Genomic DNA, 16,847 nt, shown 5'->3' with positions numbered 1-16,847 from the left:
GAAATTGCCCTCATGGGACCTCTTGTCAGAGCTGCTGGAGTCTGGTCCCTTTCACCCCTAAGGCAAGGAGGACATTTGAGGCTTCTGCTGTATTGTACCACTTCAAATCATTAAATACCACCTGTTTTCTCTCCTCTGGAGCCAAGTTCAATAGGCATTTCATGTGAAAAATTAACAAGCATAGGGGAGGTGGGAAGACAAGGAAAGAAATCTACACAAGCCAGGTTGCATAGTGGTTTCCTCCAACTGTGTTTTAGGGTGGCTTTTCTTTTTATATTCTTGGCCTCACCTGCTTTTTGTTGTTAATTTTGGTCTGTTCTGGTATTATCCAAACCACTATCCAATTTCAGTTTCTTAATTTCTCATCCATATTTTCACCTGATGTTAAGCATATTTTCTACCGTTTCCCTACAGCTCATTGGTTTTAATGTGGTTGCAGAACAGATGGCACAATACTTTGATTTGCTTTAGTAATTGCATTTGTCCATGTACTTTGTTCTTTTCCTCTCGCTTCCGCAGCTAGTGGAAACGTTCGCCTCTCTGAACAACACAGCGATGATGCAACCTGTCTGGTCAGGCTGGTGTGCTGGAGCAACAGGCAATTACTTCACTCCTACAAAGACTTATTAGCACTCAAACAATGTGTGCACACGACTGATCACAAACCGCCACCTCCCAGCTGGCAGCACAGGCACGAACAAGAGTGCCCTGTTGTGACCCAGATACATATAGAAGAACAATCATAGAATTAAAGCACAAGAGAGACTAAGAGGATGGTGCGAAGAATGAGCAACAGAAAGGTATAAGATACATTGACATTCCTGCAAAAGCCTGGAGGACAGGATCCCTACGTTTTAGTTATATTTCAACTTTTTAAAGAAGTCTTCCGTCACTCAGAATTATAATTCGTGGAAAGAACCTGTTCTGTCTTGGAAAGCCAGAGGCTACTTAGTCTTGTGACTCTAGTTTTTGATCGGGCCAAGCCTCTCTTACTTGGTATATTCAGTAAGCATGAGAATTAAAAGTATGTAACAGTGAACGTTAACCCAGGCCTCTGTGTAAACCAGGTTAGACACACCCAAACCTCAGGGCAGGGCATGTATAACTTTGGTGGTGGTTGTACTCATATCTGGAAGTGGGTTCCCCCTTCAGCCTCTCTGTCAGAGAACTCAGTGCTGCTAGATGTAATCACACCACAGTAACACAGAAGACCATCATTCACCCTTTAAAGATACCACACACCCACAAAGAACACAAATAGATAGGGAGCTCTGGCTGTAATTCTCTATGGGAGGGTATGCCTACTCACTCGATTCAGGAGCAGTTACTGTCACACCATAGAAGCACAGCCATGTGACCACAAAGTGATTTAACTGAGGTATCACTAACAGGTCTAGTTCACATTCCTGGGTGTCAGTGGAGGGTAATTTAACAAAGGTCTGTGCTATGTTTTACAGATTATCCTTGCCTCTTTACCTAAAAATACAAAACATTTCAGCTTGGTTAGAGAGCCTCTAGCCCTTGTTCACAAGGCTCCCCTCCACATACCCAAGTCTCCTACCTCTTGCTTCCTCTCCCCTGTCAAGTAAACTATTTCTGGGGTCCTCAGCCTGAGGGTCTACATATGCTGCAATCTCACCTCCCAGCTGCAGGGCAGACATACCCTGGGCATAGGAAATCAAGGCAAGCACACCATTGACTAGAGACAGTTGGAATTTTTGCAAAAAATTTTCCTTTTTTTGGTCCACAAAGGGGTTTTTTCAAAGACAATGAACATTTCTGGAAAAATCTGTTGCCTTCAAAATTTTCCAATTTTTCAACAAAAAGAAAAAAAAAGAGTTTGTTTCATTTTTTGAGAAGCGAAAACTTTTGGTTTTCAGGGTGCCCCTCTCAGCCCTTTAGGCTCCCTTTTTTCCCCACTGGGAAAAGGAGGGGAAAAGGGGGAATTTTTTCAGGTTTTGAACACTAACATGAAAATTTATGTTTCACTGAAAAACTGGGAAATTCAAAGAACATTTTAAAATACAATTTTCAAAATTTTGCATAGAAAATATTTACCTGTTTGTACCCAGTGCTACACCTGTCACATCACACAATTATTGGAGCATCCATTCCCACTTTGGTACCAGAACAGGAACTCAGCAGCAAGATACCTTGGTATATTAACAGAGTCCCAGATTTTTTAAAGGTATTTAGGCACTGTTGCATTCAGCATTGCAAAACATACCTGATTTAGGAGCCTTCGCCTCTTTGTTAAAAGTGACTTAGGAGCTTAAATCTTATCTGTCAATGAGATCGTCTCCCAAGTGCCTAAATCCCTTTTGAAAATGAAACTTAGGTATTGCAGTGCTAAGCGCCACAACACTTAAATACATTTAAAAAGCTGGGCCAGTGTCTAAGATTACAGAAAAAGGGGATTCTAGGAATGGACAACTGAACTTGCCCCTCAATAGCCCTTCACCGCTACCTCACTTTTAACTTCCTTAGAAAATAATCAATATAAGTGACCAAAATTTTAAAAAGTTTCAATTTTTGGTATATGAATCTCACTTCTGACTAAAGGGGAAAACTAAATCACACACTTCAAAAATGCTCATTATGTTTCATTCTAGAAATCAAAGACACACAGTATGGCAGGCTCTCACTGCAGACTTGCCTGCATGATAAAGCGGATGTGAATGCAACAGATCAAGAATGACAAAATTCACACCGCAAGTGGTGATGGTCTTCTAGGAATCTGTTCTCCTATGAAAAGGCTCATGTGTGATACCACAATAATCAAGATGCCTGGCCTAAGTAACAAATGTGTGCAAATGGAGGTTTCCTATTTTACTACTGAATCAGAGGGGGAAATGTGTAGAAAAACATTTACATTAAAATTCCTATTTATATTTAAGCCCATATATACTGGAGCACTTGTAAATTTCTAGTCAGTGTGTATATAAGCTTTATACATTGCTTAAATTAATATGTAAAGACTATTGACAAAGAGCCACCAAAAGAAATCTTTGTTAGAATATTTCCAGATGTAACCAAGTGAGCAAATTTGCATTTCACACCTGAATCTAACGCTATCCCAGTTAAATATGCATCCAAAGAACAGCCAAATATTCTGGGACACAAACATATTTTCTAAAACTACACTCCCGTGAAATTCCAGAGAAATTAGTGGGAACTGAGGTCACCCAGCATCTCTCAGAATCAGGCTGCAAAATAAGGATTTCACTAATTCAGAACTTCACAACGTAGATATGTAGATCATCATCTCCAGTTTATTACCAGGACAATAACCATGCTGATGACATTTTTAAATAGGATTTTCTGATTATGTGATCACAACACTTTAAAAAGTATTTGATCTATAGGAAAAATAAGATATATGTGAATACAGATGTTATGAAGGAGATTAGCCAGTTATGCCCCTATTCTTTTAGCACAAGGAGGTTGCGGCGACTCGCAGCAGTGAAGAGGTTAATCATATTGCTAGTTTCTGCTGGCATAGCCTCAAACCGTACTAGCCTACATTGTTGATAGCAAGACATGAATCTAGGATAAAGACTGCACATAAAATATTGTATTTTAAAGGAGTGTTCCCTGAGGCCATACACTCCTATAGCATCTAGCACAACAGGGCTGGCACCTCTAGGTGCTGCCACAGTACAAACAATAAATCATAATACTACTGAAAATTACCATTACCATAAGCCAAAATAATATAATTGAGCACATTTAGAATTGGTGAATTCTCTTTGGCGTCACTCTCTCCCTGCTTTTCCGCCACAACTGTATCTGACTCTAGAAACACCTTTAACTACAGACAGAACTGTAGGCAGCAAAATGTGGGTTTTAACATTGTTAACCTATATTTAATTATACTTAGAAGACTCACTTTAATAATAGATGAGGTTAACATCACTTACTTTGATCTGACATTGGATATCCTGGGCAGAAGAATACTGTACATGAAGATACATTGTCATGTCTGAAATGTTATGAAAAGAGGAAAATAGCTTCTCTGCATACAAATATCCTTATTTTTTTCTGTGAACAACTGCTTATATCTGGGTCATGTCATAACAAAGAGGAAGAACAAATGCCAATAAGCTGAACTGTATTTTTAATGAATAATCGCTTCACACTGAAGGACCTAGATCTTATCTGCGGAACGTTCCTGAACTAAAAAGGTATAGAGCAGACAGATCAATGAAGAGCAAATGTAAGCTCTGCAGCCTAATTAACGGGCTAAACCATTTTATGGAGGTAATATGAGATTTGACACCTGTACACATATGTAACAAAAAGACAACCCCTGCCACAAAGTGTACATTCTGACTATAAACAGATAAACAAACTGATCCAAGGCGGGACGTGGTGAGGGGAGATGAGGAGGGTGGGAAGATACAAGGTAAAAATGACAAGTTTATGACCAATATGATAAACAGCAGTCACAACATACCAGCTCATATAAATCAAGTCCATTTATGCAGGTGCATATAGTATAAATAGATTGTGTCATTCATTTATTCAGTATAATACAGCTGACACTATAGTATGGGCATTAGCCTGGTAGCCCTCAGAGTTATCCCTCTGCACTGCAATGTGAAAGATCCAAGGTCTCTCCCCAGACTAGGAAGGATGATGAGTGACTGACTTCACTTCGCAATGAAACCTATGGTTACATTAGCCTCCCTCAACGAAGGAAGGCTGCTGTTGTGACTCACGTTCACGGGTGGAAGGGGAAGTTTTCTGTTGAAGACAGGCTGGTGGGGATGTAACAGAAATGGAAATGTTCTATTAAGAGGGGGAAGTTATTTGGGACATCAATTTTAAAAAAAATAATTTAAAATGCAACCGTAGTTTCTGCAAACAGGAAAGTGATGATCGCTTCAGATCAAGAGAAGCAAAATTGGATGTTCTGACTCTTCACAGATCTCAATGTAAAAAATAACATTAATTTTCCCACTGTGTACCAAAAAGCCCCCTCCACATATTTGGGCTGTGAAAGCATCCTAATTGTGGGGAAAGAGGAAGGAAATCACTTTTGCAATATCATATCAGGGACGTGTAGTTAATACTTTGTGTTTGGGCTAGAATCCCATCACAGTTATTACATGCCAACCAGAATGTGTGCACGCCATCCCCACAGAGTGACTGAGCAAACTCTAGCCCAGGGCTGCAGGGTCTGAGCAGGGCTTTCCCTGCAATTTCTCCTTCCAGCTGCTGTGGACAACTTTGGCGCTGGGCACAGGAACTGATAGCATAGAGACAGTCTCTCCTGTGCTTGCAAGGCTCCCCCTACTGGCATCAAAATACCATAGAGCAGGAGGAGGAAACTGACTCGAATGTGGAGGGATTAATTCATCAAAAGGCACATCCCTGACTCTAGGGAGATCCCTGCTCCAAAGCACAGAGGCACTAGAGATTCTCAGTGAAATGGTAAGATTTTTTTTTTTAAAACATGGACATATTTTTTTCCCTAATCTATTCTTGCAAAAGACTGAACCATTTTTGCTGTAAAACTTTTCAAAAATTTAGCAGAGACCCAGCATGTACATTTTCAGCCCAGATAATTGGTTTGACAAAGTTATAAGCAACTGAAATGGGGGTTTAAGTGTTGGGCAATCTTAACTATTGGTAACACTACCTGCTCCATCTATAACGTTCACACCCACACACATAGGTACACTATTATGAATATATAAATATATTCATGAACATGTGTATATATACACACAGATACTATATAAATACATTTCTAAAACATAACAAAGAGATAGTATTCTCAAAGTAATTATCCCATAATGAGACTACTGTCTTTTCCAGTATAAAGTGGAGCATTCTAATAACCTTACTGAGAGAAACTTCAGCCTGTAGGTGGTAACTACAGTGACATGAAATGAGATGTGTACACTTGAGCACTAACGCATTCAATCATTTATTTTTAATAAAGCATCTTTACTAAGAAATGCAGCATGAAAAGGCCGGGATTAGAGGACATGTGAAGGGCCATGTATGAAGCTAAAATTTCTAGCTGTGTTTCTGCTGATGCTAATGTAAGAGATCCTACTGCGTGGGGAAAAGTTCAACAATTTATAAACTAAACTAAACATTGTGCAATGAAATCTTGGGAACATTTCACAGGAGGGTCAGTCATAACAACTAACTGTTCTGGGTCTGAAATGTCTGTTTTCGTGTGAATGCAGAATATGCTCTCGTGTCTACAGTTTAAAAAGACCTACCTCTTTAGGGATCTTGACGCTGGATCCTCCAACATCTGCATTGTGAGCTCTGTTATTCAAGAGAAACTAGAGATCTAACCATGACCTACTGACCTACTTAAAGATATACTAGTAGTAGTTTTAAAAGATGCAGTCCTTGTCTCTACGGTGTTTAACTGATACGCTTCTCAAGATGAAGTCCTTGATCTTAAGCCATCTACCTTGCCACGTGTAAGGGTGACTGGGATAGAATGAGCTCTTCGTATCCTGATACTCCATCTGCTGTCTGACATCGCTTCCTCCTTTTCTCTGATCTGACTTGGAAACAGTGTATGGGCCCCAGAAGCAGCAACTCACTTAGTTCCCTTTGACAGGGATGTAATCATAAACCCCAGAGCAATTTATGCACACAAATCCTGCAGTAAAGACAGGCATTCCAAACATCTCTACTGGCCACTACTTGGGGGAAAACAGCATGCTGACATCTGAAGTAGTAATGGAGCTACTGCTGTGTGTGTCAGTCAACACAGAGATGAAACTAAAGAAAAATCTCAGAACAGCCAAGCAGCTTTGGAAGCAACAGAAGACTATGTTTTTGCGATGGCTGACCTACTGGCTGCTGGCTGTGTAATTCATCACCTCCAGAATGGTAACTACTACAGGTGAAGGATCTGATTATTATGGATAAGGTTAAGATTTTGTCACGGTTATTTTTAGTAAAAAGTCACAGACAGGTCGTAGGCAATAAACTAAAATTCAAGGGAGCTGCAACCTGTCTGTGACTTTTACTAAAAATAATGGGGGGGGGGGGGGGAAAGAGGGGAGATGACTGAAGCCCGCGCCAGACAACTCCAGGGCCAGGGGCTCAGAGCTCCAGGGCCCCTACTGGCTGAGAGCTCTGGCCCACTGCCCCAGGCATGGGGCTAAAACTGAAGGGAAAATGTCACGAAGGTCCCTGAAAGTCACAGAATCTGTGACTTCCATGACAAAATTTTATCCTTAATTATGGAAGACTCGATGCCACTTCCATAATCAAATACTTGGGTCCAAATTCTTGGCCCCTCCCAGGCTGCTTTGTGCTACTCTAACAAGGCAAAGTAGTCTTAAAATTTGCCTACCTTTATAAGATGGAGATTCCACCATACATCATCCCCTCTTGTACAGCACCAGTTTAGAGGACATGCTGGAGTCAAACAAGCAAAGCCAGTATAGGCTGCGCTTCATCAGCATCCATCTGCCACTTTAGTCCCATGGGTGCTGTTAAACTAGAGTAGCCTTAACGCTGTTCTTACTTATGCTGTGAGCCAAATTTGCCCTTTGCGGTAAGGTGGCGTAAAGCCATCTTTACCCTTATCTGTCAGGGCCAGTGCTAAGCACAGTTTGATCAGACCCAAACAGTGGGGCCCTGTGTTTGTCATCTCAGCCATGTAAGGACTCAGTTTCCAATTAGTCTGACTTCTCTGAAAAAAACCAACAGTTTTTCTAAGCAAAGACTGATAAATTACTATGGGGTGCTTTCCTAGTTTCTATTTTTAAATGTTACAAACTCCATTTCCCTGCTTTGGTACACAAAAAAATGCATCATTTTACTGGCAGCCAAATGGCCAGGCTGTGGTCTTCAGAAAATAATTTGGCAGATACTGCTGCAAAGTGTCTCCATGTGGTCTAGTATTAACTTAAATAAGATATCTCAGATATCTTTCATGACAGTCGTCTGGCGTGGTCTCTTCCAAATGCACTGTGAGGTCTGTGTTTATGAAAACTAATGTGCCACTGTAACTAGCATATGTCATGGAATTGCAAATCAGTACATTATTCTATCAATCACAACCCTGAGGATAAAAGATACCGTATGTTACCAGAAGGTAAAACAGCACTTCGCTAGACAAGCCTGCATACCACTGGGAATCTGAATGCATGTTTTTCTACCATCACTTCGATGTCTCCTAGATCAGTTCAGTGGTAACTGAAATAGGAGTGCCTTATATGCAGATTTAGAGTACTTCAATATTTTTCTCACGATCTTCGAGATATTGTCAAAAAGTTACTGGCATTTCACAAGATCCTTTGGCCGTGAACATCTTCCTTTATACCCAAGTCCATGCTTATTCCATAATAAGCAAAGACAGAGGCCTGATCCATTGGTCTTTTACAGCCTCTGCACTAACTAGGCTGGAACAAAAGGGCCTATGCAAAAGCCCTGAGTCATTTTGAGGCAGCTTGGAGGTAGGATGGTAGGATCTGATTGAGGGAAGAATGGGGATGTGGCTGGGGCAGATCTGCATTCTAGTTTTTCCTACACCCACGTGTAGTGACTAAAATCCCGCTAAAGGAGACAGAAATAGAAGAAAGCAGGGAGTGGAAAGGTGGCTCTTAAAGCTGGCTGGGAAGTAATTTTTCTCCCCTTCCAAAATTTTGTAAGAAAATGAAAAAGAAATTAACAAAAATCCAAAAAAATTCAGTATTTGGGTATTCATTTAAAACAAATATAGTAAGTTTTAATTTTTTTATGAAAACTTGAACATTTTTATGAAAACAAATGGTTTTTCATGTACATGTAGTTGAAAAGCTGTTTTGTTTTGTTTTTTAAAATCAAAAGGTTGGATGAAAATTTTTAACTAGCTCTAGTGGCTATATAGTAACATCTGCCATGAGTTGCAGTCAAGGAATATGGCTAGCACAATGGAGGAGTAGTCAAAGGACCTGCGGGACATGGCACAGTGCCATTTCAGGATAGCATAACTTACCATATAGTACAATACGTGCCATAAGTTACTGCTGCTCTGAGCAGCTCAAAATCCTCCTCTGGGGCTTTTACACAATGCAGAGATAGTAAGGGCAGGGATGTGGGGGCAGCCAACAGAGGCCTGGCAGCGTAGAAGATCTATATGCTATGGGAGTGTTTGCAAGTATGGGGGTCAGTGTGTCCAGGCCAAGATCCATGGTAAAGAGCCCCTTTCCTCTGGATCCTGGCCTTCCACTGGAAGTGGAGGCCATGGGACAGATCCTTAGGTGGGGTATATCATTACACCACATTGACATCAATGGAGCTATGACTATTTACACAAGTTGATCTAGCCTCATGTCTCCAGCTGTTCCACTCTGTGCTACCCCAGTCTCCCGCAAGAGAAAATGCACTGGGTCACCCGGAAGCTGCAATTTGGCTGAGGTGACTCATCTACCTTCTTATGTACAAAAGGGAGGATACTGCACGAAGGCAGATGACACAAAATGGCAAGAAGGGGAGAGGGAAAAAATGGGGAAGTAGCAAAGAGAAGGGAGATGGAAACAGAAGGAAGGCAGCATGGAAGAGTGCAACGTAGCCTATAGTAACAGGGAAAAGAACAGAGATCTGAAAGAAGGGATGGGGTGGCGGTGAAGGAGAATGGAGTTCATGTTTAATTGAAAAGAAATGAATTCACAGCCACTGTCAGAAAGGGTCTGCAATCCATCAGACACTGATGGATTTTTTAAAATGAGAGATTTACATAGTAGAAAACATAAACTGATGAAAAATCATGATGCGTAACCAAGAATTCCATTCCAAGTTTCCTCTCCCTACTAGATGTATGCCTTCAATATAAAAAAAGGAGTCAAGCCCGGTACTGAATTCTTTGTGCAATCGAGATACTTAAAATTGCCTGGGTGCAGCTATACGATACAGCCAACGAAAGTGGCCTGCAACCAGTGAAAAGTCACGTGCAGCTGCAGAAATGTATTTTTAAGACGGACAGAATGGTTTTATGTTATTTTAATGTATACATAGATAGAGTACATAAAGGAAATCTAAATTCTAAGCAGCAGTAGGAAGTATCACAGCCAGTTGACTGAAAAAGTGATATTGTTGTTGGCTCTAAAGAGACCTGCTCATCTAACCTCTACCAGGAGCTTTAAAAGATAGCAACGGAAGGCAAGATGAGGGGAGACAAAAAATAAAAAGGAGAAAGTTGCCTTTTAAATTTAAACCACATGTGGCATGCCACGTATAAGTAACGCATGCTCCAGTAAGGGGTATATTTGAAGAAAATATCTGCATTCTAACTGCAGTCTGAGTTCAGTCCTCTTCATAGTTATGAGTCTCTAATTTGTGCAGTATCTTCTGTGCTTGACATTAATATACGATGGCTTATTCTTTAAATTTAAGACAGTGGGATAGAATATACCTACAGCTGAGCTTTAGTTATCTAGGGCAATGAATATACAGTGGAAACTGAGATTCCATGGAAAACTTCAGATACCAGAGAACACATCCTCATCCCCCATTCTGCCTGCTTTGCACTGCCTGTTGGGGAAGCGGAGGATTCTCATAACATAGAGACATCTCTGGCCCCAGCATCTGGCCAGCTACAACTGTCTAAAAAAATAACTAAATTGGCACTAATCCACAGAACATTTAACAAACTGGCCACAAAAACAGTTTAGCATGGAGGAGAAAAAAAAGCCAGCATTCCGGAATAATTTATGGAATTTAAAAACAACTCTTGTAACCTGGAGGATATAGCTCTCATTACAATAAATCTTTACTTTCATGTCTAATGACAGAGGAACAAAAGCTAACGTGACAAATTTCCACAAACAACAGTGCACTAAATCAGGGCTAGGGGATCTACTTGGGACCCAGTTCTGCAGTCCTTGCGTCCAGCTGGTTTACTTTTTGTGGAGGTCAATAATTTACCTAGAATCTAATGTAAAAAACCAGTCCATGAGTAACTTTACCCATGTCAAGAGTACCATTGGATTCAACATGAATTTGATTTTAGGAAGGAAAAAGAGTATTCATGGAATTCTTTGCATTATTCATTCAGCTGTACTAAAGTCTAGACCACAAGAGCAAAGACTGTCACCCACCAATCTTACACAAGATGGTGCAAACCCTACAGAGTGAGTGGTGTCAGAGCAAAGAAGCCTACCATTCATGATCGTGATCCCAAATAGACACGTGTTCCCAACTTGACAGATGCTATTTCTGCAACTATTTTAAAACCACAATTGTGAATAGAAACAATAAAGAAGAGAGATCTCAAATATTTGCAAGGGGAAGACTTAACTGGAAGTTGGTTCAGGCCCTTTGCGTGGCTTGCAGAAAATGTAACTTAAATTTCCTAAAAGATAAAAGGGCCTCACCACCATGCAGTGCAACCCAGTGCCAAGAAGGGAAGGGAGTTCATGCATCAGTTTTGTTACTAGACATTAACAGAACAGCCCCACCGCTGTTTATTATCTAGTATACCAAATGTAGCAATTTTAAAGAAAGCTTAAAATGAATTTTTATTGGCAACTCGAGCCTGTCAAGCTGCTTCTCTAATTAGACAGTTTACTTTAGACAGTTTGTCATTTATTTGGTAGTAAACTGGATTCCAAATGCAGTTGTTGAGGAAGGGTAAATATAAATAAACTGAGCTTGGCCACATGTACAGTATCTCTTTGGTAAAATCTGCTCCTGTTCAATGCTCCTTTGTTTTTAATCAGCTCTAATCTACTCAAGCAGCCCTTCTCTCTCTCAGAGGCCTGGACATTGCTACTGAAGACTACCAGAATTCCTTAAATGAATCTAAACTCTACCATGCCACTCAAGTTAAGACTATTTTGAATAAGCATACTTCACTTCCCCGTTCTTGGATTTAAAAAGTTAGTTAAAACATTAATCTATTATTGGTAATATAGTCTGGTAAGAACATCCACATTTACATAAGACTACCTACAAATATAAGGGCTATACAGCATCATGCTCCAGGGCATTAAAAAAAAAATCATTGCCTGGCATTAGGAAGAAACTTTCCATAGGGCAGATTACTATGAAATTGTCTATTGTAACTTTCTTGTACCTTGCTCTGAAGCATCTGGCTCTGGCCACTTTCAGAGATAGGACAACTGATCTGAATTGGTATGATAATTCCTATATTCTTAATCTGACACCCTACAACTACGCTGTCTCACAGAACATAGGGCTGGATCCATTCAGTGGAAAGACTGTCATACTGAGCAGTATAATATAGGATCTTGTTCTGCAGCTGTATTTTTTCAAGAAAGAGGAGAATGTAATGGAAGTGCTTTGTGAATGTGAAGGAGCTATATGTGAAGAAGCTATAAAAATAAGGCTCTGTATACTGTGAGTTTGCAAAGTAATTCTAAGTTTCTACCAGCACTATTCCTTTTATCGCAACTGTTATGTACCATCAAAATTAAATGAACCTGGAGCCAGTTAGAAACTGACCTTTATGAAAATAAGCTTTATTTTCTTTAAATGCACATAATTCTACCATCTTGTGATGCATAAAACATGCAGCCTATATACTTTAAGAGATACTCATTCAAATGAATGCAGTACTATACAAATGCTATATATTACATTTTGTTTTTACAGATGCACTTGGTTTTCAAATTCAAAGACAAAATAATGCAACCCAAGGAAGGGAAATACGTTTACAGGCAAAATGAGTCTGTATGCAGGTATGAAAGATAAAATAAGGCAGGCTTGCTGAAAGTATTTCCCTATTTCTTTAGGGCAAATAGAATTATTATTATTATTATTATAAAAGTAATATGTGCAGTCTGAAAACATCTGAATGGCTGAAAAAAGTTTCCTGTTTACATAAATTAATATTGGAGTTGCCTTTTCGAGGCTTGAGTTCAGCAAGTTACACACAAATTCCATGTGATTCACAAATCCCTTTCAAACTGAACAGAGAATATAGGACGTTGCGTACCAGATCAGATCTCTGGTCCATCAAGTCCAATATTTTGCTTCTGGCAGTGGCAAGTTCCTCGTAGGAAAAAACGCCATCAGACCCTGAGCTATTGAAGTCTCTTTTTCTTGGTGTTTTTTCAACCCACCCCTACTAAAGGCACACATGACGGGATTGCTCTGTTACTTTCTTGTGAGAAAAAGCCTGGAAAAAATATATAGTGAGCAGCATTATAAAGAACTATAACGCTGTAAGGAAATCACCTTAAATGTACATCATCACCACCACCATTAAGACGGCAATTCTCCTGTAACAGACAGCAAAATATCTGTCCTGTTGGATGGTTAGTGGTCACAACCATCCCACTCCCGTCCTTGTGGTTAGAACAACAGTGGAAATAGAATAGAATTTACAGATGTTAAATAATATAGGTGCCACCTATCCAAAAGGTTTTTAAAGTGGTGAGGTGGGAGGATTGGTGAGGAGTGGAATGATGTCTGGTATAGGGAACTGCTTAAGCCTTAGGGTCCATGCTCCTAGAAGAAAGAAAACATGTCCATCTCCACTGGATCCTCCAGCCCCATGCACTCCAGGAAAATTAGGTAGACAAATGCCCTATAAGTCTCAGAGATCAGTTCTCAGCTGTGGCCAACCAATGCTTGGCACAGCTGGGGAATGGGCAAGGGGTGCTTAGAACAATCTCAGCTCCTTGCTCCCAGACCATCCATGGCATGCCTAACACCAAGGGCTGCAAGCAGGGGTGGTGGACAGCCAGCTATGCCCCATACCAGGGAAGTCCTCTGCTGGCTGGCTAAGCCAGCTTTACAGCCCCTTAGCACTATCCAAACATTCTCTGTAACAAAATCTGATCAAATCTCCAGAGAATCACAAATACATGAATTTTACTTGGAAAAGGAAAAGGAAAATTCCCGGGGTAATTCAGAAACATTGTCTCTCTTAAAAATCCTTCCAAACAGTAGTCCCCAATATCAAGGCTTATTATCAGGCTTGCCAACTTCAAGCCACTAGGATACAACAATCCATATAGACATTTGTTATCATTGGACCAAGAAGCTCACCTAGAAATTGTCATTTACAAAATTCCACAGGTAAGTAAAAAATCCCACAACCAGGGGGTTTATTAATGCCTATTATTAAGAGTGACAATAAAAGCATGAGAGAATATCCCACAAATATACTCCTTCCCCTGTCCCAATCAAACTGATCATGAAACATGCAGAATTTAACCCAGAAAGGGAAGTGGGAAGTTTATTTGCTTGGGAATTTAACTGAAATTCAGACAATCAGCCATTTAGATGGGGAAATGGTTTTACATCTTCTAAGAAATTAAAACACATTTAATTTCCCTTCTTAGTCATTTTTTTTTCAGTTCCAGCAGGCCAGGTATTATGCTATTCAAACATATTAAAATAATGAAAACCCAGAACGCTGGCACAAACAGTGATAGGAAGAGTAGGGAAAGAAAAGGTTCTCTCAGATATTTTGATTCTGGCTAAGACAAGGGGGGAAATAATTTGATGGAAAATTGGGAAAAGGGAGGGGACGGGGACATACTGAAGAAAGTGACCAGATATTTGAACTGGGAGCAGTACAATAAGGAAGAGCTATTGCAAACAGCATTATCAGCAAGGCTCCCAAGGATTCATAATCTCAATACAGGGTCATGCTGGAGGGACTTTAGAGAAAGAGACTGGGCTTTCTACCATATATGGGCTTTCTACCATACCTAGCCAAAAGCATGTGTTTATGGGGCCAAGGTAGAGGAGACTGGGATAGGAGAAGGGGGAGCAGGGAGTTTGGAGACCTCTCCACTGAGAGGATCCTAGAGAAATGCATCCCATTAGATGGCAGGCGCTGTCTGCATGGATGACTGCCTGTGAACCTCTACAGGTGGTCCATAGCCTCTGCTGACAAGATGGATCCTGCAAACGTCCTTCTGCTATTGGCTGGGTCCCCCTGTTGCTATGGAGGTGAAGAGTGATATGGAAACAGTAATCTCCACCCCTTCCAGAGCCCAAGTACTAGACCTGGACAAATAACTGATTTTTCAGTTTGTTGACAATTCCAAAACATTGGAAAAATAATCGTTTCATGTCCAACAAAAAATGAATTTAAAAATTTTTTTTAGTAAATCAAAAAAGTAAAACAAACAAACGAAAATTTGGGGTTGAACAAAACATTTAATTTGACCTCAAATTAAATGTTTCATTACAAATTCAAGCATTTTTGAAAACTTTTAAAAATTAAAATAAATTTCTAAAACAAAAAGTCATTTTGAATTAAAAAAAATCAAAATTTTCTTTTAGAAAATGTCAAAATGAAATGCTCTGATTTTCATAATTTTTTGTTTTTGGGAGGCCAAAGAGGGTTTCTAATTGAATAATCCAGCAAAATCAACACAAACTCACAGAACATTTTGGTGTCACTGAATCTGAACATTTTTCCAAAAAAAGGTTTCAGGGAAAAAAAATTTGCCTAGCTCTATCAAGGATGGAATTTCACTGCAGTCCCCTCAATACTCCAATGTTTTTAATGCTCTAAGAAGGAAAAGCTCTATGTAAGTGCTAAGTGTTGTTATTAATGCTTGCCCTTTCACTCTACAGATTCACTATATTTCACATCATTTTATTCCCCTGTATAACAAACTGTTCATGTCACAAAGTCGCCTTTCTCTATACACCTATTTAATCTCAACTCAAGGTTTTGATCACAGTACAGAGTTTGCAAATTATAATTTAGGTGGCAGAACAGCTAGCGTGATTAAAGATTATGGGCTACAAAACAAGGGACTTATCCTGCACAATCCTAGTCAGTTTCCTCTGAGACCTTTCTACCCAGTATAAAAGTGCCTGCACATTTCACGCACAGAGAAAATCATTTGTCTTAGTTTTATTGCAAACTTCTTGATATCTGATGTTTTTCTAAAAGCCCCACTCCTGGAGTCATGTGATTATAGGAGACTCAGCTTTCATTTACAAAAAAAAACGTGCACAGGTCTTGTGGTTGCAGAGAAAAACTTGAAAACATGAACCCTCAAGGCTCAAAAACTAGCAAACAAATAGAAAGAACTCAAATTTTACCTTTTTTTTTAATTATCTCATAATTTTGGGGCATCTGATTATGTGTTTTTGAACACTTGGGGTTAGCAATATTGCATAAAGCTCTCTTCGCACACTAAGCCAACTACAAAGGGAACCAGAGTAGAATTGTCAGCTCATAGCTTCCCTTTACAGCTGTCTATGTACAGAGAACATCTCTTCACAGGAGCATCATTTTTGCTGCTAACGCTTCTATAGGTTGGGCCTGATGACAGCATAAAGATAAATTACCATGCAGTGTAGATCAACGTATTGAGTGGATTTCATCTTTGACATGTCTGCTCTATCCTTTACTACTGTTCATTTCCCCCAGCATATTCTCAAATTTCATGCTTACTTCTTAACATGTTTGCACCTCTCAAATGTTCCCAGTTATATACCATGAAATTCATGCTGTGGAATGCATTCAACAACCATCCATTCATGCCTCATTATATAAAACCCTTTCACAATTTAAAGGTTTATATAGGACTGGAATCTACAAACTCTAAGAATTGCTCTAAGAAACTACTAAAAAAAACAGCAAGGAGTCCGGGGACACCTGAAAGACTAACAGATTTATTTGGGCATAAGCTTTCATGGGTAAAAAACCCACTTCAGATGCATGGAGTGAAAATAGCAGATGCAGGCATTATTATACTGACACATGAAGAGAACGGAGTTAAGTGGAGAACCAGTGTTGACAGGGCCAATACAATCAGGGTGGAGGTAGTCCACTCCCAATAATTGATGAGGAGTATATAATAATAATAAAAATAATAATTCTTGAGGAGGTGTCAATTCCAGGAGAGGGACTGGGAGTGGCTGGCTCAGTACAAAAGCAA

General features: G+C 39.8%; 1 protein-coding gene across 13 annotated transcripts in view; it reads right to left on the bottom strand.

Annotated features, from left to right (window-relative positions):
- Positions 1-16,847, bottom strand: part of ADAMTS2 (ADAM metallopeptidase with thrombospondin type 1 motif 2) — a 261,487-nt gene that overhangs the window by 183,019 nt on the left and 61,621 nt on the right. For 3 of the 13 annotated variants that reach the window (XM_043552888.1, XM_037906210.2, XM_037906206.2), the window contains exon 1: positions 7,337-7,520. The exons of 6 other annotated variants lie outside the window; for them this stretch is intronic. Coding sequence is in view for 2 of the 7 variants with exons in the window: in XM_037906204.2 (XP_037762132.1) it covers positions 3,921-3,982; positions 7,337-7,361 (87 nt within the window). In the remaining 5 variants the exon portion in view is untranslated. Of the gene's footprint in view, positions 1-3,920; positions 3,983-6,239; positions 6,289-7,336; positions 7,527-16,847 lie in introns of those variants that run through there. 4 more of the 13 variants (XM_037906211.2, XM_037906207.2, XM_037906205.2 and 1 more) reach the window with 3 other exon arrangements.

The sequence above is a fragment of the Chelonia mydas genome, chromosome 8 (genome assembly GCF_015237465.2).
Source record: "Chelonia mydas isolate rCheMyd1 chromosome 8, rCheMyd1.pri.v2, whole genome shotgun sequence".
Classification (NCBI taxonomy): Eukaryota; Metazoa; Chordata; order Testudines; family Cheloniidae; genus Chelonia; species Chelonia mydas.
The sequence above is the reverse complement of the archived record's forward strand: the minus strand, read 5'-3'. Positions and strand labels throughout refer to the sequence as shown.